Consider the following 21,667-nt stretch of genomic DNA (forward strand, 5'->3'; position numbering starts at 1 on the left):
GCCAGTTTTGCAAGAACACTGATTATATGTTTATATTTCCTATTAAATAGCTGGATTACAAGAAGAAATATGAAGCAACCAAAGCTCACTGGCACTGGACCATGGATAGACCTGACTTTATCCAAGCTGCTAAGACATCCTTGCAACAGAGTGATGTAAGTAATTGAGAAAGGAAACTTACTTTTATCCCTGATGGAATGAGACAGGTTGTTGCTATTTAGAGTAAACTAGACACTTTTCATTTGTTGTTGTTATTGTTGCTATTATTCTTTTTTTCTTTGCAGTATGAATACAAGCTTGACCGAGAATACCTCAAAGGATGCAAGTTGTCTGTAACAGATGACAAAAACACAGTGTTGGCATTGCAGAATGCAATCTTGGCAAGCGATGTGAGTATTTTAAAATCTTTTCTATGGAAACTTTGACCACTTTGGACCATTCTTGCTAAACAGAAACAAAACATAAATGTAATCAAATGTGTTTGCAGTATTTACAAATAATGGTTTGTAAATAAGCTTTACAAATAAGGAACTGCCTTTATTCCTAGATGCTACTTTAATAATTCTTAGGTCCTTGGTTAGAAACTGAATTATTGTTTCCACCAGCCTTAGGCTTGAATCTAACTAGATTACCCCCACACAATAATAATAGAGACAGCTCAAGTCCTCTCTCTGGTTGGCCATCCAACCCTAGTTAATACTATCTCACTGCTAGCCTCTTTATCTTCAGGACTGACATAAGTTCTATAGTGTCCCCAAAAGACTAACTGACCCCAATTAATTTTCCATCTTTTATTGACCTCCAGACATCTGCTGATCCCCTTTTGACCCCCAGCCATTTATACCTTAAATAGTTCCATCAATCCTTGGGGGTCAGTAATTGACCACTTGGGGAACCCTGGTCTAGATGAATCCCCACATCATGTTTAAACAAAGATTTTGTAAGATTAATGTTCCATCACATCCTTTCCCTAAGATCTATTAGGCCAAGAATTCTTCAAGGTTATGTTTTGATTTCAGAAACATCTTATAGTTTCTTAAGCTTCCGTATAAGATTTCTCTATTTTTAATAGCTAAGAGAAGAAAACAACATGCTTACTGTTGGAAATGTCATTTGTGGAATCCTGTTGATGACTGTTGCTTGAAAACATGTTTCCCCTCCTTTTTAACTTCTCAGTTAAAATACAAAGAGAAGCACAACAAGGAACGGGGAAGCATCCTTCCTGTTCCAGACACTCCCCAGATCCTTCTTGCCAAGATGGTTAGCTCTCTTGTGTCTGAGGTACCTGACTTTTTCATTTTTCATTTGGCAATTATTTGGCTTCAGGACATCTTCTTCCTAAAGATAAGTGATTTCTGAAATATTTTGTTTGTCTTTTGATAAACAGAACAAATACAAAGAGCATGTGAAGAAACACCTCCCACATGGTTCTTTCACAAAATTGCCAGAAACACGGGATACTGTTCATGTCAAGAAAGTCACCCGTAATGTTAGTGAGGTAAGCTACTTCTGCATAATTTTATCCACATTGCAGATTGTCATTTGCCTGTGTTTGTGAGTGAAACTATAATTTCTCCACTGTAAATTATAACTTAGTGTTTTCTGAAGAGTATTCTTTATCATCAGTTCTTTCAATTGTTCAGATATTCAGAATCTACAAAGGCTTAGTATGTTGTAGGATGTGTAGTTGCAATTGTTGAAAAATCTCATTTGAACTTCCATGGTTTAAAAACTTGATTATGAACACAATAAAAGAATTTTAAGTACCTTGAAAATTTAGAAAGAAAATAGAAATGAGGGTGAGAAGAAAGTCAAATCACAGTATGACTAGGAATTAAGAACAGATGTGGTGTTGCATGTGTAATTGATGGTACTGACTTTATTATTATCTGTCAATTCAGTAATATGGCTGCCCTTTGAATTCAATCAATAATGCAAAGAGTTTGAGAATATAAAGGAAAATTATGGCAGAACTAAAGAGATAAAACTTATTATCATACAAGCATACATGCACACATCCTTTTTTCCAGATAGCAGTGTTTTTCATCTTTCCTATTTTAAACATCAACAGATTTTCAGTGGAGAATAATAAGCATAACTTCTTATCCCAAACAGACAAATTATAAAAAGAAATTTCAAAAACAAAAAGGCAAGTCAGATTATTCCATCATGGTGGAACCTCCTGATGTGAAGCACGCCATGGATGTGGCAAAGAAACAGAGTATTGTAAGTTATTCATACACTTTCTTCCTTAATAAATAATATGCGATCTGTGATTGGATGCAGAACCATTTCATTGTATTGCTAATATTTGGAATTACGATATCATGATTTAACCAAGATATATAAATGAGTGTGAAACTAACAGTCTCCAATAAAGGAAAACATTTGGAGCTCAGAGTTGAAATTAAGGGTCCCTGGTGGTCTCTGAGCTTGGTTGTTTTTTTTGTTTCGTTTTGTTTTCAGACATTTCGTTACCCAAACTAGGTAACATCATCAGTGTTAGTTTGGGTAATGAAACGTCTGCAAAAAAACAACCAAGCTCAGAGAGCATCAAGGACCCCTCACTATTAGTCTCCTTTGCAAACAAGCCTATTTTACTTGATTGCCACTGCAATGGTAAAATGAAAGGAGATCTAAGGAGAAGCATAGAAATATGTGTAGTAATAGTAATAATAATAATTATGCTAATTGCTAAAAAAATGACTTTGGTTACTTATTTATTTTTTACATTTCTGAACTGCCCATCTTCCTTGAAGAGGGAGCGGTGTACTTACCACTCCTCCTCAAAGTGCGTTCAGCTTTGGAGGTTAAAGCTTACCTTGGTTTCATTGTTACATGTATTTGATAAGGTTCTGATGGATATCACAATAATTTGATTTCTCACTTCCTGGAAAGATTTGTTTAATTCCAGAGTGCTTAATGCCCCATATAATTAATTTGAAAGTAAGTGTTTTAACATTTTAAAGAAAGATTTGGGCATGAACGGCACGGCTTTTAAAATACACACACTGCCCTAATAATTTTAGGTGTATTTCAAGCAAAATTTTAAGATTCAAAAAATCTTATTTCAATCTACTTTGAGTTTCTTTATGATTCCCTCTTAAAGCATAAATGTGCAAAATTATATTCTGCAGATAAAAAGCCTAGTTTATGTTTCAAAAGTTAGTTCTACCTCGAGCCTTTATCCTATCCCAAACACTGGCCATTACATCATCCTGGACCAAAGCTGAATTTCCCAGTATTCTACTATTGGCTCTGCTTTCTAAACATTCTGGGAGGTTTTGCTGAGCAGAGTCAGAGGGGAGACCTTAACTGCTCACCCAATGAAAAGCAAATACATAGTTTTCAGATGTGAGAGAAGGGACTGCAGTTGTGAAGGCTCCTGAGATAATTTGTGTATGGGAGCAGCAAGAAAATTGCCTCTCTCCAATGACTTTTCCTACGACAGTGATGGCTAACCTTTTCGGCACAGAGTGCCGATACTGGAGCACATGTGTCAGAGCGCCGGAACCTGGAAGAGAGCAGCTGACCGGTGTACATGCATGCCACAGCCAGCTGCACTTCTGGGTTCTGTTGCGCGCCTGCCTGCCCGACAGTTGCTCTCTTTCAGGCTCGTGCCGGACAGGTGGTCTTCATGAGACCAGCTGGCCAGCATGCGTGCACATGATGGAACCCAGAAGAGCAGTTGGTGATGGCACGTGTGCCCACAGAGAGGGCTCTGCGTGCCACCTCTGGCACATGTGCCATAGGTTCGCCATCACGGTCTTACGCCATCACTCTTCCTTCTTTGGCAGAAGCAAATGGCTGTGGGGGGAAAAAAACCCAGAGCAGATATAATCATGCTTCACAAGATCTCTACCCTTATTGATCTAGGTTGGGCGTAAGTGTCTCCATGCGCATGGCAGCTTCAATAGATGAGTACATTTGCATCTCCCTTCTCCATTTCCCCATTCTCTCTCTTTTTTTTTTTGCTAAGCATCCATATATAAATGGTGATTTTTATCTCGCCCAGAGCAAACCAAATGGCAAAATATTAGCTGATTTTCATCCTTCTGTCATCTTTTCTTTTCTACTTAAAAAATATTGTTTATCATTGATCTGCCTCTTCTTTTTGCCTACTGTAGGTCGAATATAAAAAAGATGCCAAATCACAGCTCCACTATACCACTGTGGCAGATAGACCTGATATTATGAAGGCCACACAAGTCTCCCATTTAGTCAGCGACGTAAGTGCAAATCAATGTAACTGCTTCATAACTTGTTGCTTATATAATACCCATATAGGTAAAATTGCTTTCATTTTTGTACGTAGAATGCAACATTGATTGGTTTTTCAAATGTCTGTCTTGATCTTAGATTGAATACAAAGGCAAAGGTCGCAAAGATGCTGGAGTAGGAGTCACCATGCTTGGACGTCCAGATATTGAACTTGCCAAAGAAGTGTCCAAACTAACCAGCCAGGTATGAACAATCAAGGCAAATAATTTACAATAATAGAAGCAGGTGACACAGGATTTCTACAATCTCTTTGAAGTAATGTTGACACCTAAAGTAATCAGTAGAGCTGATTCTGGGTTAAAGAATCCTGTCACTGTGTACAGCATGTGAATTCAGCTTTTCATACATAAAAAGGTTAGTTCTGTGTTATAGACATCATGAGCATGCATGGGCCACCCTTAATCTTTGATTAATCCTGTGCTTAGTTTGGGCTTCCAAAGAGTAACACTGAATATACAGAACAAATCTGGATCCTAATTTTAGCAGGCTTGACTAGCTCAGTGAAGATTTTACCTTTAAAGTGAATTATTTAAAATGAATTGTTCCTGTTCAGATGAATATGTACTGAATGGTAAAGAGTAAAGCTACTTCAGCATTCATTTTGGGCAGACATCCAATTTTAAATTGGCAGTGCATTTTAAATGTTTAGAAATGTTGCAGGAAAATTTTATTAAAGATTTAAACATTAGATTTGCTATGTTAAAATTTCTAAAGCAAAACATTGAACAAAGGGTGAGTTTCCAACTTCAAGTTTGTCCATAAACTAATTGGAAGAGAAGGACACCCTATAGAAGTGAGTATGAAGCTTTTTTTATTGATAAAATATTATTGCCTTTTACAAAACTCTCATCTATGGTTTTCATATGACTGTTGTTCCAGAAAGTACCATAGTCATACCACACTTCTGGATTTGAGAAAAAAAAATTCAAACACAAACAAAACATAATGGCAATTTCCCTTATTATCAAATATGTGTATGCAAATACATACACAAGATATACACATAAATATGTTTGTGTGTACATTTACAAATCTGGTGGAAGCTACAATTTAATATAGGCAGAGTCTTGACCAAAAAATTGAATGCTACCTAATTAAAACGAATAGCCAGCAAAGTAAATATTTATTTATAAAATAGATTTTAATAGGCTTAAAGGTGTCTGGACTTCAACTCCCAGAATTTCTCAATCAGCCTTCTTAAAGTCACCAAGCTTGAGGAACACTGGTTTAGATATTAGAAAAGAGTTAAATTCACCAAGAAGCATCTCATTCATTCACTGTCAACTGTATTTTCTATTCTCAGTGAATACATGACACACAAACATACTGTACAACCCATTTAGAGGTAATTATTTCACCCCCAATTTTCTGTTAGTTGGTATGCCATATATTACCGGTACAGGATTTTAAAGCAATAATTACCAGCTCCACATTTTTTTGCAATAAATATTTTAATGTGTTTGTCTTATTTCCATTCCCCATGTATTTGAGATTTCTGACAAGATATTTGCTTGAAAACTTACATACATAAAAGATTTTCTAGCATAATACTTGCTGAAACTGTGCTTTACTACTTGTATAAATGATTTATTTTCAATAATTTAGGTACCTGATATTTTAGTGTTGTGACTAATTAACATCAACCTGTTTGTCCTCCATCAAACTTTGAAAAAGTGGTGAGCTTCCAAATCATGCTGCTTCTATCTTATGTGACATCTCCATCAAGAAGGAATGGATGATGCCTGCATTTCTGTCTTAGCTCTTTGCTTTGTGTCATTGCAGGTTGGCTAACCTAATCTTACTATCTTGCTATGCTTTGTAGGTCAAATACATTAAAGGATACTTGAGGGGCCATGGGGCAGCATCGTATGATACACCCATGATGAGGCATTTTAAAAAAGCTAATACCCTAAGTAGTCATGTAAGAAGGATTTAAAGTGCCTGTCCTTTTCAGCTTTTTTCATTTTATGAATTTTGCAAAATGTTCTTGGCACATAAAATTGAGCCTGGATTGCCAATGGGATGCTCTTTCTCTCTTTTTTTTCAAATCAAAATCTCATGAAGTTTAATTTTTAAAAACCTCCCTTTTCTTTCTTATGTAAAATTGCTCCTGAGAGTTCAGTGTTGAAATGGAGATTGAATATTTATTCAAATCTAATAATTTTAGAAGGTACAGTTAATGCATTTAAAATGCAAGCCTGGTCTAATGAATGTTGTTGCACACTAAACTATAACACACAAAGTAAAACACGTAAAAAAAAAAAAAGTCATTCACTATGGAGGCCGATCTGAGACAATGAGCAAGCATTCCCAATAGGGATCTCACTTTATTTTCTTCGACCAGGCATTGAGTTTTGAAGAAAGGCTTCTGGAAAATTAAGCCAGAACTGGATCTTGACTAATTTCTAATTGCTGCTACTTGATGTCAAGTATTTTCTGTTTATTTTTCCCATTCCCTCTTAAGAAAGACTCTCTTACTATCTGCCTTCTCCAAATTGGCTCCTTCCATTGAAGTGGCTTTCAAATACTGTCAGCCCCAGCCAGCATGGCCAGTGGTGAAGGATGATGGGAATTGTAGGCCTAAACCTTAGGAAGGACATACATTGGAGAAGACTTTTGGACATAAGGAAAAAAGGGAGATGTTTCCTTTCTTGCTTTTCTTTCTTTATGTTGCATGCAGTCACAGACATTCTTCTCAGCTTGTGACAAAAATCAGTTCTTTGTACAGAAAACGATACACCATCTTATCTTTGTAATAATAAACTCTTCCACTTATTAAGCTGTTCTAGTTAGTCTTTCATTGAAGAAAAAGCAACTTTTGACTCTTGAAAAGTTAATGGGACTAATAATCTTTTCTTGGAAAAAAAATCCAATGCTCTTGTCAGATTTATAGATGTTCATAATGATACATCATTAGTTTGTGTGGATGTTTCTATACTTCTGACTGTGCAAAAGTTCAACACATAATCTTTCAAGGGGTTATTTGTCATCTATATTGTCTATCATGTCACCAGTCCCATCACTGTTATGGTTAATCTGCATGTCATTTCTTATGTTGTTGTTATTGTTGTTTGTCTGTATCCTGTGCTGTCCATTTGCCAATAGAAAACATAGAAACATTGGAAATATTTAGCCAAAGTCCACATGCATAACATTGGATGTAGTTAAAAGTTTTTCCTAGTCATGTGTCAGATCTGTCATTGTGAAAATGTCGTTGTTCCTCTCAAATGCATCAGTTCACATGTGATTCTGTATATGTTTCTCAAGGAAATCTAACGAGAAGGATATTAACTGAATGTCACCAGAATTTTTATCAGTCTAGTTTAAAAATGAAACTATCCAGCATGAGGGATACAGAGTTGCATGGATAAGAACATACCCATATTTTAGAAATAAAGAATCATGGAATGTGAGTTGAAAGTGCACTATGGCATCTTTGATTTTTCTGATGATAGACTGCATTTATTTCTTTACAGTGATGCGTGTTACTTCCTAGCATGATCAATTCCTTTCATCAGTTATGTCCATCAGCTCTTGCACACCGTCATGCCCATCTTTTAAGAGTATTGTCCATTTACTTCATATTTAAACTCTATAGTCTAAATAAACTGAAAATAGTTGTAGCCAGATAATGCCTTTATTTTTATAATTTGTGACTTTTTGTCTACTAAACAGCTAATATATTTCCTCTCTTTTATGACTGTTTAATAATAACAGTACTAAAACATTTAGGAGCCTTGTTTATCTAGAAAGTTATATTATTTAATGTAAGTACAATATTATGTAATATAAATACAATATGCAAGTTCCACTAAAAAAAAAAAGCTGAGTTGAATATAATTACATTGGGATGAAAGCAAGCTGGCTGAATTATTTACATGATTAGAAGCAGATTATCCATCAGTGGGTTCAGACAGATTGTTTTAAATTTAATAAGAAAAGCATCTCAGCAGGGCTTTTATTTTCAGTTGCTTTTTAAAAACACTTTAAAAGGCTATCGCTTGTCTTAAAAACAATTATTTGGGCATCAGCTGTATCAGGTGTGAACTTTCTTGGTGGGGTAGTAAGGTTAAATAATGTTAAATAATGACCTTCCATATGAGAAATCTTCGGAAAGCTATTTTATTTTATTGATAATTATTTACCATAATCTTGATGTAAAATGCTCTTTGATATTTTCAAAGTAAAAGCAACTTTAAAAGTCTTTAAAGTTTGAAAAGTCTAGCTTTACCAATAGAAGAGAATATTTGGTGCTTTCTGAGTTTGTAGACATTTCGTTACTCAGCTAGGCAACACCTTCAATACTAGAAAGGAAACGCTGACTAACGTATATAAACAGAAAGCAAACCGCACTCCCATTTGGCACTGAAGTTGCACAGAGGGTACCATGGATTCTAAAGGTCTGACTTTTACATAAGTAAGTTTATTGCCCTTTATCAGGCCTTTGTGGGATGTGGTGGTAGAGTAACGGAATTGTATAATACCACCTTTCCCTGTTCTGAGGCCTGAATTTATGCCGGATTATTGTTTGCTTCATTCCAGTAGCCATGTTGTCTGGGAGTGAAGGGATAAATGGAATACTGTGTCACTCAACTAAAGGTCGGGAAAAGCCCTGGCTATAAGAACACAAAGGAAATTGTGCTTCATCTCACTTTCTCAAGCATCTTGTCCATTTTTATTTTTTATTTTGCAATGGATAAATTTGATACCTTTTGATTTGTGGAGCTGAAATAAACCACTGAATGAAAGAAGAAATGTCACCCTGTGAAATGTAGCATGTAACAATCTTACTACTGAAAAATTGATCTTGATCTTTCCAATGGTCTCTTTGGTTTCGAAATAGTTCCTATGTGATGCATCCTTTGATCTGCTTGCTTGGAATCAGATTTCTTTTGAACACCTGATTGTGGATAGGTGCTTTCTCTTCTCCCTTCTTGGTACCAGAAATGCTAAAGTTCAGGACCCTTTTTAATATATATGTGTGTGTGTGTTTTCTTGGACTCAGATCAAGTACAAAGAAAGGTTCGATAAAGAAAAAGGAAAGAAGCCTCAATATGATCTGAAGGAGAGCAAGATCTACAAGACCTTAAAAGATGCTCACCACATTGCAAGTGAAGTAAGTCTGGTTCATTAGCTTTCCTTTGAATGGTGAGGAGAACCCAGATGCCAGATCTAGGTTCTTTTGAGAGAGGTTTGCTAGAACCTTGTAGTATTTGTAGGGAAAATAGAAGCGGTAAACAGACCAAGCACAAGTGAAAACAAAAAGTTTAAAAACTCCAACAATACAGATAGTCCTTGACTTACAACCATTCATTTAGTGGCTGTTCAAAGTTACAATGGCACCGAAAAAAGTGACTTATGACTGTTTTCAAATGTTCACTGCTGTATCCCTATGGTCACATGTCAAAAATTCGGATGACAACTGGCATGTATTTATAATTCCTGCAATGTCCCAGAGCCCTTAGATCACCTTTTGTGATTTTCTGACAAGCAAAGTCAGTGGGAAAGGCAAATTCACTTTAGAACCGTGTTACTAACTTAACAACTGCAGTGATTCACTTAATGATTGTGGCAAGAAAGGTTGTAAAATGGGGCAAAACTCACTTAACAACTGTCTTGCTTAGCAACTGAAGTTTTGGGTTTCATTGTGGTCGTAAGTTGAGCCTTCGACTTATGACCACAGTTGAACTGAAGAAGCTTCTTAGATGAGAATAGGAAAAAAACACAAGAAAATCCAGTTGATTTTTGAAAAAGCACCTGTTCTGACCTAGGCTTCCTGAGTCAGTAAAATACACAAGTAGTCCCAAAAACCTCTTTTATTGCAACAGCTGTGAATTCTGTTCATTCACAGATGAGTCCCAAATAGTTGTAAAGAGTCCTTCGGGATAAGGCTGATGATCACTCACCTTTATCTCTCTTGACACGCTGCCAAAGACCTAATTGGCAAAGCCACACAGAGTCCAGATTCAAACAGAGCTTCAGACTTTAAACTGAACAGAATTAACAATGTTGCTTCCTGCAAAGGCCCACGTGCCTTTGCTCCTCTTTTAAATCTAATGGGAAGGGCCAATCATCTCCAAGCCCTAGTCCCGAGTCATCGCTTTTGTTTTAACTGTTGCCTTCTGGCAGCTCTGTGCATGCGCGCACTAGGAAGAGGCTCCCCCTGTTCCTCTGCCTCACTGAGGTCTGACTCTGGAGGCTTCGGAGGCAGCACATACCTCCCAGATGGCCCTTTCTCTGCCTCCGATGTAGAGCTGTTGTCCGAGCCTTCCCATATTCCAGGACTGGCCCATGTTCCTCCCCAACCTCCTCACTGTCCGACTCTGCTGCCAGCTCCACAGGCTGCTGCGGACCACAACAGCACCTTTGGAACCATTATGATCTGAATGCCTGACAATCGTCATAAATAGTAGCTCATTGCACAAGCTGTAATATGACAACTGAAATGTATTCCATTTATAAGCCTGCTTTATGTACTCCTGTGACAAGGGGGTTGACATTTTCCTTTGTTTTATCAATAGATTAAATATAAGGCAGATCTGAAGAAACTTCACAAGCCGGTGACTGATATGTCTGAATCTCTTGCGATGAATCATGTTTTGAACACCAGCCACCTTGCCAGCACTGTAAGCCTGTTAGCTAAACTGAGATTCATTCAGTTTAACCTTTCCTTGCCTTTCTAAGATAATATCAGCTAACAACCTCTGCAACATCTTTCTTCCTCCTTGACTGTTCCTAGGAAATCACCTGGTAGTGATCTCTTATCTCCTGCCTGATGACTATCCCCCATGTTGACTAGCAACATTAATACCTCAAGTCTTCAGAACTTTTTCTATTACTTTTAAAACAGAACCACTAATAATGTTAAACATCTAACTAAATTTTAATAGTGTTTTTTTTTACTTTTATAATTCATATTTTTACTAACAGGTATTATTTTATTAACTTTTTATCTATTTTTTAACTCACAACTACTATTTTGAAACAATAATTCTTTAACTTTTAAAACCGTTTTCAGACTTAATCTGCTTTGGTCTGAACTTTGATCTTCTTGCTATAATAAATTTTGCTTCTGGACTTGGTTGATGCATCTAGTCAGCCATTTTGTGTCACAAAATGCTGAACTAAATCACCCTTGAGTAATATCAGCTAATCCCATTTTGTATTCTTAAGCAAAAACCAAGGGGCATCATTCCATTTTAACAGCATCACTTATTTACCGCATCACATTTCTTTGATTCTTTTCTTCTTCTTTTTCCTGTTTTGTCCCTTTTTGCCTCATATTTTTCTTTCTTCTTCTCTTTTATATATTTCTTTTACATTTCATTTCTGATGTCTCCTTTGACTACTGATATGTTTTTTGTAAGGTGATCTAGAAAAGCTGTTCTGGTTAGGATATTTTTTTAAACTATTGAGGTGGTTTTTGACGCCTTCCCTTTAGTACCAGTACAAGAAGCAGTACGAGAGGAATAAAGGTCACTACCACGTAATTCCAGATAACCTTGAACAGCTCCATCTAAAGGAGGCCTCAGAACTTCAGAGCATAGTAAGTCAGTTAAGTGTTTCACACACTTATGTTTATAATACAACTGCCACATGCCACTGTGTCTGTATTCTCATCCATCAGAGTTCTATAGACTTTGGTATATTAAGTATGCAGGTGTAGATTTGATATGTTCAGCTCATTGGTGGGAATTGGAAACTACCCTGGAAACCTTGTCAAGTTTTATTCTGGGCAATACAATGCTTCTGTATTTCTTAATAAGCCAGAAACCTAAATAATATATGTGCAGTTATTTCTGGATTTCTAATATGAGATACCGAAGTGCCTCATAACACTAGGCCCACAATCAATTAGATACTGCAGTGAGATGGGCAGTGCCTACATTTAACAAACAAACAAACAAACAAACAAACAAACCACTTCCAGCAGGCTCCATGTCCACCTGATTTTATTAGATTTTAAAGGGGCCATAATGTAAAGCAAACCATAGTCTTAAGCATCAGATTTATTTCCAAGATACTTCTGGATCCCTTACACACCCAAAATATATGCTTGGAAAATACAAACAGTAAAAGGCTGTAGAATGGTACTTTGTTTGAAAATGTGACTACTTGCCTAAGAGAATGCTAAAATTAAGCTGTGTGGTGGACAACATCATGGGGACAGCTACAAGAGATTTTTTGTAACTGTCGATGTTTCCCATGAGGACTACTTTGTAAGAAGTGATCTCAAAATTTTAAATGTATCCACTAGGTCACTAAAGTTGAAGATATCTATTATGCTTTGGGATTGGGTGGGACTAGTAGCTTAGGAAACATTGTGCAGGTGAAGGAAGATTGGATTGAACCACATATAATAAAAACCAATGTCCCATATTCAGAAAGGAGATCAAATAATTAATAAGGCAACAAAACATAATCAACAATAAAGTGTTTATAGGAAGAAACATGAAGGTTTTGGGGTGTTCTTCACAGATCTCAAAGCTGACTTTAACTGAAAGTCTGTGGAAAGATTTTAAACATGCAGTGCATGAGACGACCTAAGAAAATTTCTGAGCTATAATACTTCTTGCAAAGAAAAGTAGAGAAAAGCAACAATAGATATTTTCAGTTAGTGCCAAGAAACATTTGAAAAGCTGTTGATTTGCCAAAGAAGGCTTTACAAACTGCTGCAGTTTGAGTATGCAAACTGTTTCACCTGGCAAAGTCGTTACTTCCATTTTTTGAATCTGTAAACTGGACATAAAAGACACAGATCCATTCAACTTCAAGAAAGATGTGTTTGCCTTTGAACAATGCAGTCTTTTATTCACTACCAGATTCATTGGAACAGTTTCATTGAAATACTGTTTAATCAGTGGTGCCTAAATATTTATGTGCAATTCTATTGGTTGTGGCTGTTACTTTGTTCACTGATTAGAGTCACCTTGACTGATGGGGCTAGTAAAATAAATAATTTTTTTTAAAAAAATTCATTTTGACATAGCCTGTTATACAACCACAACAATTGTATTTTGTTCATCCGGGATTAGGGTTGAGTGAACGATGTGTCATTCTGTATGTGTCTTTTTAATCTGTTACTGTGGGATAACAATGCCACCCTCTTGGCAGGTGAAATACAAGGAAAAATATGAAAAGGAAAGAGGAAAACCCATGCTGGACTTTGAAACACCTACATATATCACTGCTAAGGAAGCACAACAGATGCAGAGTGAGGTAGGAGGTTACTAATCAGATATTAGAAAACATCAGCGAAACACTGAATTGTGGTTGTACTGTTTCTGGTCAGTTTAAATCATAAATGTATTCTGAAGGTATTTTTGTAACAGAATGATCATATCTTTCCGTTCACTGATTAAATGACAATCACAGCTTATTTTATGGGTGCCAAATAAAAGCCCAGCCCCTTTGCCCATTCCCCATCCTCAATCTACATCTATACAATTTTATTCCCATTGTTTTGTTTTGAGAATCAATTGCTGCTTTGCTGGACTTCTAGACTATATATTGTTGCCTCTATTCAATTTTACCCCTTTCATAGGTATTTCAAAATATGGTTGAATTATTGGAATATGTTCATTCCAATATCAAATTTATGCAAGGTGAAACTTGGGGGTCATGTTTGGTTCTGCCAATTGTTTTCATTCAAAGGAAATATAATATCCTTTGAATGAATAGACAATATGGGCCAATATGGCTCAACAGACTAAGCAGTCTATTATTAACACGGCTGCTTGCAATTACTGCAAGTTCAAGTCCCACCAGGCCCAAGATTGACTCAGCCTTCCATCCTTTATAAGGTAGGTAAAATGAGGACCCAGATTGTTGGGGGCAATAAAAGTTGACTTTGTATAATATACAAATGGATGAAGACTATTGCTTAACACAATGTAAGCCACCCTGAGAAGGGCGGGATATAAATTCAAAAAAAATAAATAAAAATAAATAAAAATAAAAAATAAAAAAACTTCCTTGGACCAAGCATTCTAACTAGAACATATTTCTTCACCTGGTGTTTTCTAATATTTTCTAATGTGTTAGATCAGAACTCATGGGATGAGTTAGATCATCCCAAACATGTTGAGTAAAAACCACTGGAGTCTGGACGTGTCATCCCACACATTTTGTTGGCACTGGGTTGCTAAGACCACTACCTGACCAATGATCATTCTGTCCATTTTGTGCAGCCTGCTCCCCAGATACTACAATGTAGAAATTTTGCTTGTCTAGAGGCCAGATGTAGGTATTATTACTTTCAAGTACATAAAGTATTAATTTATCATAGGTTAGGACAATGAAAAGCTTTAAACTTCTCCCAAATGGCACAAAAACAAAATTGGATCCTTAACTAATTAATCATCACATCAATTTAAAATGCCTGGAAATTATTTTTACAATGCCATTAATTCTATTTTTTCCTTCCTTCCTTCCTTCCTTTCTTTCTTTCCTTCTTTCTTCTCCTTTCTTCTTCCAACTCTTATTAGAAAGAATATAAGAAAGATTTTGAAGAGTCCATTAAGGGCCGGAATCTTACTGGTTTGGAGGTTACACCATCTTTACTGCATGTCAGATATGCCACTAAGATAGCAAGCGAGGTACCGACTAGTCTTCTGACTTCTGCAATGGAAATTATGTTCTCCAAAGTAGACCCTTCACTGTTGTCTTTGCCATGCTTAAACTTTAACTTTAAGTTTACAAGTTAATTTTTGATTTCTCCCCTTTATTTTAACTTTAATTATAAGCATGATTTAACTGATAGTGATGCCTAGTTTTTTTCTTTATCTTTTTAAAATTTGTTATATTGATGGAACCATTGAGAATTGTCTCATTATTCATTAGTTATTTTGTGTGAATTTTTAGGTAGAGTTAGTGTAACAAGATTTGTGTGTTCGGAAGGCAAAAACAACTATTTAGTCTAGGAATTATTTCCTAACTCTTTTTGTTCTCCTTTATTTTTTTTCCTCTCGTTGATTTCTCTTTGTCGCCTACTTATTTATCTCTTTTGATTGATTTTCTTCTTTTCTACCCTCTAGAAAGAATACAGGAGAGATTTAGAAGAAGGTGTAAAAGGCAAAGGCCTAACAATTCTAGAAGAGACACCAGATTTACTTAGAGCAAAGAATGCAACCTATATCTTGAATGAGGTAAGGCATATCTCTAGGTGGAATAAAGTTTAGAAATCTGGAAGGTAGATTTCTATGGAGTATTAAAATGCTTAGTATTGGTCTGTCCATTTCATAGTTCTGTGTCTAGCATGTATTCAGACAGAGGAAGGACATTTTTCAATTTCAGTTTCTAAGTATTTGGATTATTTTAAATTACACAAACTAATAAAACTGTAAAAATGCATAAAACAGTATTAAGGATCAATACAAAACTAATAGGAAAAGTAAGTAAGTAAGTTACACTACAAGAAAGAACTTGTAAAAACCCCAAGAAAAAGATCATACTTTTAAAAGTCTTCTTTATTTCTCATGTCAAAAAAGACAAATTCAAATATTGACAAATAATATTATTTTGCCCCTCCTTTTGTAATTTATTGATAACTTCAGAATTTCTGATTATGCAGGCCAGCAGTTCTAAAGCAAAATTAAAAAGAAAAGAAAGCATTTTGATAGAGATTTAACCAAGGGAAAGGAAAGCATTCTATTAATAATCAACTGTGATTTAAACATTAATAAATTATATCCAAACTATAAAAACTTTGTGGAGACCCAAAATAAATCAAAACCCACACCAAAAGCTACCAAGAGATCACACGAAGGCTTTCTTACTCCCCAGAGTGATTATAGTTGGTGGATGCTGATTCATTTGAGTTAAAGGAAGAACATCTATTGAAAAACCAATATTGTCAGAAGTTTGATGGCCCTGTTTATACCCAGCTTGAGCTGTATTCTGTAATTTGCTCATAAAGTAGCTCATAAAACCTAACATCCACATTTATTAAGGAAATAGTTCTAGAATGGGAACAGATTGCCTGGTTTGGGAATAAACTTGATGTTTGTTTCATAAAAATTTAAACGCAGGGATTTGCATGAAAAAGTTTTATTATGGACTCCTCATAAAATAGGAGACAAAAATCCAATCTAATTTTTATACCAATCGAAATCAATAGTCACTTCCCAGAATCGTAGTGATAATTTCTTAAAGAAAAAAAAGTCATTTCAACAGTTGTTCTTTGAACTTCCTTTATAAATTATTTCTGAGTAACATTTGATAAGTTGAAAGCAAAGATGGCTGAAACCCAATAAGATATTGAAGATTCTTCTCTTGAGCAATAGTTCTTACATTTTTAATCTTTTTTTTCCATTGTCGAATTTCCTTGGTAAAATCCAGAAAAGCTGGATACTTTTTTTTAAGTTCACTTAACCATACATAGTGAACCAATTGGCCTTTCTCTGTAACCCATCAAGAATGACATTCCAAAGGTATCCTTTATCCTGAAGATATTTAATTAATTGATTATGGATAGTCCTCCTTGTCCCATGAACTCCCATGATCTTGCAGCTAAAATACTCTCTTTTCAGCCAAATCCATTTTGAAATGTTTAGTACCAACAGTGTTGTTAACAACTGTTAACATCGTCTGTAACCTCAAGGAGAACAGCCATCACCTTATTCTTTGCAGCTGACAACAGTGACACATGAAGGAGACAAAAAATGTGTCAGAATTTCCTGAGGGCACCATGAGGCAGATAACAAACAATCAAAAGACACAACAACCACCTTCTTTTGGCTCCAATAACAGCTGTTCATGTAGCAAATAAGCAATGATCCGGATATAAATTCTAGCAGGAGGATGAAGATAACATTCTTCCACACATTTTAAAGCCCATCTTTTTTTTTTTATCTGTGTACAACTTCCAGAAATTTATGAATTTTTTTTGACATGGGGTTTTCTCTAATTGGTACATCACAGGACTATTCATGGATGGATCTATGAATTACACAGTCATATTAAAATAGAAACCAGATGATTTTCACTGCAATCACATTATGCATTTTAAATTTATTTTAAAATAATAAAAAATAGAAAATGGGATCATTAGTACATTTAACCATTGGTTTTGAATTGATCCTGCATACATTGGATTATTATCTTGGGAATTATAATGATGGAACATTAAGCAGAAAGGAAAAGATCGGCTAGTTATTACATTTACCTTTTTCAGATTAATTTAATGGATTCAGGATGAATTAAATATTTCTTACTGAATTCAAGAAACTAACTAGCTACAGTATCTTTTTAAAATTTCTCTTGTATTTCTCACAGTTATTTCTAACCAATCTATGCTGATATCTTGTATAAAGTATTCAGGGTTTAGTGTCTTCCCAATGCAACAGGGTATTTGAGGTTCTTCATTTGAATTCTTAATTTTTTTCCCTGTATACATTCTTAGTTATTTTGATTGACATGTCCTCTGAAGCCAAATTAAAATATCACCTAAATAATTATATAGTACCGTGTTTCACCCAAAATAAGACCGGGTCTTATATTAATTTTTGCTCCAAAAGATGTGTTATGACTTATTTTCTTGTTAGGTCTTATTTTGGGGGAAATACAGTAATAAACGCTTCTGTCTGCTGATGGTCTTAACTGCGACTTATTTTGGGGGGTAGGGTTTATATTACAAGCATCCTGAAAAATCATGCTAGGGCTGATTTTCTGGTTGGATCTTATTTTCAGGGAAACAGGGTATATTAAATTGAAGATGTTGTAAAAGCTAAAAAGAATGTGTGCCAAAACTAATCCCACATATAACTACCGGTATTATTTTTTTATTTTATTTAAATAAATAAAAAATAATTGGATGTTGTCTGATTTGTAATTTGATCTGATCATTACCTGATTCTGTAATCTGACTGAAATGAGGAAGATTCTGTTCTTCCTGAACACATTTTTCTGAAAAGTTTCTTGAAATGAGATCTCTAAACATCATAACTAGTCAGATCTCATATCGCATTGCAAGATTAAATTTTTCTTCTATAAAATAGATTGGTCTTCCTTCCATTGTACATGTACATGATCAGGTTACATATCAAGATAACCTTTGGAGGACTGGGGTGAATTTATTTTATTTATTTATTTTTATTTATTAAATTTTTATACCGCCCTTCTCCCGAAGGACTCAGGGCGGTTTACAGCCATAATAAAAAACAACAGCAATATACACATAAAACCATAATTAAAAAACTTATTATACAAATGGCCGAATTAAAACATTTAAAATAAAACCCCGAATTATAAAATGTTAAAACATTAAAACTAATTAAAATCCTATTAAAATCCTATGCCAGTCCTGCGCGAACAAACAAATAGGTCTTCAGCTCGCGGCGGAAAGTCCGAAGGTCCAGCAATTGCCAGAGTCCAGGGGGAAGTTCGTTCCAAAGGGAACAAGCTGTCTGATTTTGGGAACAAGCATTTCATTTGGGAACAAGCTGTCTGATATATTTTTATATCTGTCTTTATCCACAGAAAGAATACAAGAAGGCTCTGGAGATGGAAATCAAAGGAAGGGGACTAACAGACCTTGCATTGGAGACACCTGATTATATGAGGGCAAAGAATGCCACAGATATTGCTAGTGAGGTTAGTGATTAATGAACATCATGTGATTTCCTGCTGTATTAAATCAACAAAAAGCTACATCTGTAAATTACTTATTCTGGATATTTCCCCTGAAATGTTTCTCTCAACAGCTTAAATATAAGCACTCCGCGGAAATGGAAAAAGCCAATTATACTACAGTTGTTGACACTCCAGAAATCATCCATGCACATCATGTGAAGAACTTTTCCAGTAAGGTAATGATGGCCGTGCAGATGGAGGCGAACTCCAACTCCTAAAGGCCTTAACCAGCCTGATAAATAATGCGATACAGAGACCATCTGAAATAGGGCCCTGTCTGTAACAGTAACAGAGTTGGAAGGGACCTTGGAAGTCATCTAGTCCAACCCCCTGCTCATGCAGGAGACCTATACGAGGGACTTGAACTGCCGAACTGCCAACCTTTCTGATCGACAAGGTCGGCGTCTTAGCCACTGAGCCACCTAGCCAGGTCTGTGACTGTGCCAGGTGCACTGTAAAGCCTTCCAATAAGTGTGAGGTGCTCTACACTGTTGGACATTTTGCTCTGATTTTCACTTTCGCTGGTGACTTTGCTTTCATTTTTGCAACCATTTCAATATAGAACAAAACTAATAGTAATTAAAGGGAAAATTCATATAGATTTCAAAGTGGGGGATGGCAACCACAGATCACATGCCCCTAAAATATCTCTTTGTGCCTTTAGAGCAGGGGTGTTAAACTCGCGGCCCACGGGCCGGATGCTTCATGCATTGGCCACGCCCACCCCCAATTTAGTGAAGGGGGGAAAGTTGCAATACGTCACATGATGACAATGTGAAGCCGCGAGTTTGACACACCTGCTTTAGAGTATAGCTGAATTTCTTAGTCAACTGCCAAGAATCAAAAGTACAATTTCTCACTTTTTTTTTTTAGCAGAAATGCATTTGGTAAATGAGTTTTATTCTTCTTTAGCATTTAACAACTCCCTAAAAAAATAAAATAAAAACCCAATCTTCCAAAATCCATTATATGGGCTATTTGATGACATTACATCTGACTATCTGTGGCTCTCAACTTCCCCCATTTTTAAAAATCCATTTCTGACAACCAACCCTTTTGGCCCAGGCTACACTTCTCAAATGAATACTTAAGTCATAAAATCTATGACTAGAATGTCCTTGCTTCTAAGCTTAATAGGTAGTTTTGGCTTCTCCTCTTAGAAGTTAATACTTTCCAAGTATTTTCTTAAAAAACATTATTTAGCTTGCTTGATCTATGGACTAGATCACATTTGAAAGATGCAATCTAGAAAGTGCAAGCCCGAGCCATCAAACCTTCTAACAAATGTCCTTCTTATTACTCTATACAATGTTTATCTGCTCTTATTTTTAAAGCATTTCTGTCTTAGACACAAAATGGACTAATTGATTTATTATGTGCCATCAGTTTGGTGGTGACTCTTAATGACCACATAAATAGATATTTTTTCACGATGATCTGTCCCTAACCTGGAGTTCAGGACTTCCAATAGTGCATTTTGTCACTAGTGTAAATTATTCCTCCACCTTGCTTCTGTTTGTCCCCGTCTTTCTTTTTCCCTTCAACTTTCTCAGCATCAGAGCCTTCTCCATACTTCCCACAGTATGTCCAAAGTATGACAATGTGAGCCTGGCCATTTGAACATCAAATGAGAACTCTGGATAGAGTTTGTTTTATTTCTGTGGTGACTTCACTATTGTCCCAAGATAACAAAAAAATTATGTGTCTTTGCGTGGGTATTTGTTTTGTTACTGCAATAGTACTTTTTTTTTTTTAAACCTATGTAACAGAAAAAGTATAAGGAGGATGCAGAGAAAACCATGCCATACTATGTGTCTGTGCTAGAGACTCCAGAAAATCAGCGGGTTCGAGAAAATCAAAAGAATTTTAGCATGGTATGTATTTTAGCATTACTCATGAATTCCAACAAAGCAAGCAAGCAAATAATGCTCCCCCTGAAATGCAATTTTCCTTTTCTATATTAGATATTAAGCCTAGGGGATAGAAAACATTAGGGAACTGAAATGTTTTGAGCCTTAGCCACCTGCTTTGAGTTTGAAATAGGTTGCTCATACCTTACTAGAAGCATGTCTGATGCTATTCTGACCATGATGACAAAGTCCCGTGCTCACAATTGTCAGTGATGCTGATCATGTAGGTAAAGAAAAAGGACACAGATTCCAAGTATTTTTCAGAGGTACCGTACTTATCACTCTCTCTAAGGTACATTTTTGATTATTGCTTTACTGAGAAGAAACTTAAAATTTTCCCAAAATAATTGAGCCTTTCTCGATTATTTTGAAAACAAGTCCAACTGGGATTGAAGGGCTTAGTTACAAATAACTTATTTGTCAAATAACTCATGAATTCATGAATGCAGAATACTTAATAGCTTACCAACATTTGATACTATATTTTGAGTGACCTTTGTTTGTGCTGCCGTAAATATACCATGTTTTCCCGAAAATAAGACCCTATCTTTTTTTTTGAACCCTGAAATAAGTGCTTGGCCTTATTGCCATGTGCTCAAAAGCCCGATTGGGCTTATTATCAGGGGATGTCTTATTTTGGGGGGAACAGGGTATTTCTTATATCTTTGTCAGTTCTATGACACTATAAAGCACTATGAAATGGTATATAAATCTAACTCCCATTGCTATTACTGACATTTAAAAAGTCAGTCTGGAAGCAAGAAGACAGGTCTTCCTGGGGCAATTCTGCACAGCAGCAATAAGTTTTTGTCTCTCAGGTTGTTTTTTAAATAAACTTCAGAAAT

The 21,667-nt window shown here is 35.7% G+C and overlaps 1 protein-coding gene across 28 annotated transcripts in view; it reads left to right on the forward strand.

Annotated features, from left to right (window-relative positions):
- Positions 1–21,667, forward strand: part of NEB (nebulin) — a 223,971-nt gene that overhangs the window by 178,200 nt on the left and 24,104 nt on the right. For 22 of the 28 annotated variants that reach the window (XM_058192812.1, XM_058192850.1, XM_058192900.1 and 19 more), the window contains exons 111-127: positions 51–155; positions 285–389; positions 1,177–1,281; positions 1,388–1,498; positions 2,116–2,226; positions 4,128–4,229; positions 4,360–4,464; positions 6,104–6,202; positions 9,287–9,397; positions 10,803–10,907; positions 11,723–11,827; positions 13,396–13,500; positions 14,769–14,879; positions 15,318–15,428; positions 18,760–18,873; positions 18,984–19,088; positions 20,682–20,786. In XM_058192812.1, the coding sequence (XP_058048795.1) occupies positions 51–155; positions 285–389; positions 1,177–1,281; positions 1,388–1,498; positions 2,116–2,226; positions 4,128–4,229; positions 4,360–4,464; positions 6,104–6,202; positions 9,287–9,397; positions 10,803–10,907; positions 11,723–11,827; positions 13,396–13,500; positions 14,769–14,879; positions 15,318–15,428; positions 18,760–18,873; positions 18,984–19,088; positions 20,682–20,786 (1,815 nt within the window). The remainder of the gene's footprint in view (positions 1–50; positions 156–284; positions 390–1,176; positions 1,282–1,387; positions 1,499–2,115; positions 2,227–4,127; positions 4,230–4,359; positions 4,465–6,103; positions 6,203–9,286; positions 9,398–10,802; positions 10,908–11,722; positions 11,828–13,395; positions 13,501–14,768; positions 14,880–15,317; positions 15,429–18,759; positions 18,874–18,983; positions 19,089–20,681; positions 20,787–21,667) is intronic. The other 6 variants (XM_058193019.1, XM_058192858.1, XM_058193030.1 and 3 more) reach the window with 3 other exon arrangements.

The sequence above is a fragment of the Ahaetulla prasina genome, chromosome 1 (assembly GCF_028640845.1).
Source record: "Ahaetulla prasina isolate Xishuangbanna chromosome 1, ASM2864084v1, whole genome shotgun sequence".
Lineage (NCBI taxonomy): Eukaryota > Metazoa > Chordata > Lepidosauria > Squamata > Colubridae > Ahaetulla > Ahaetulla prasina.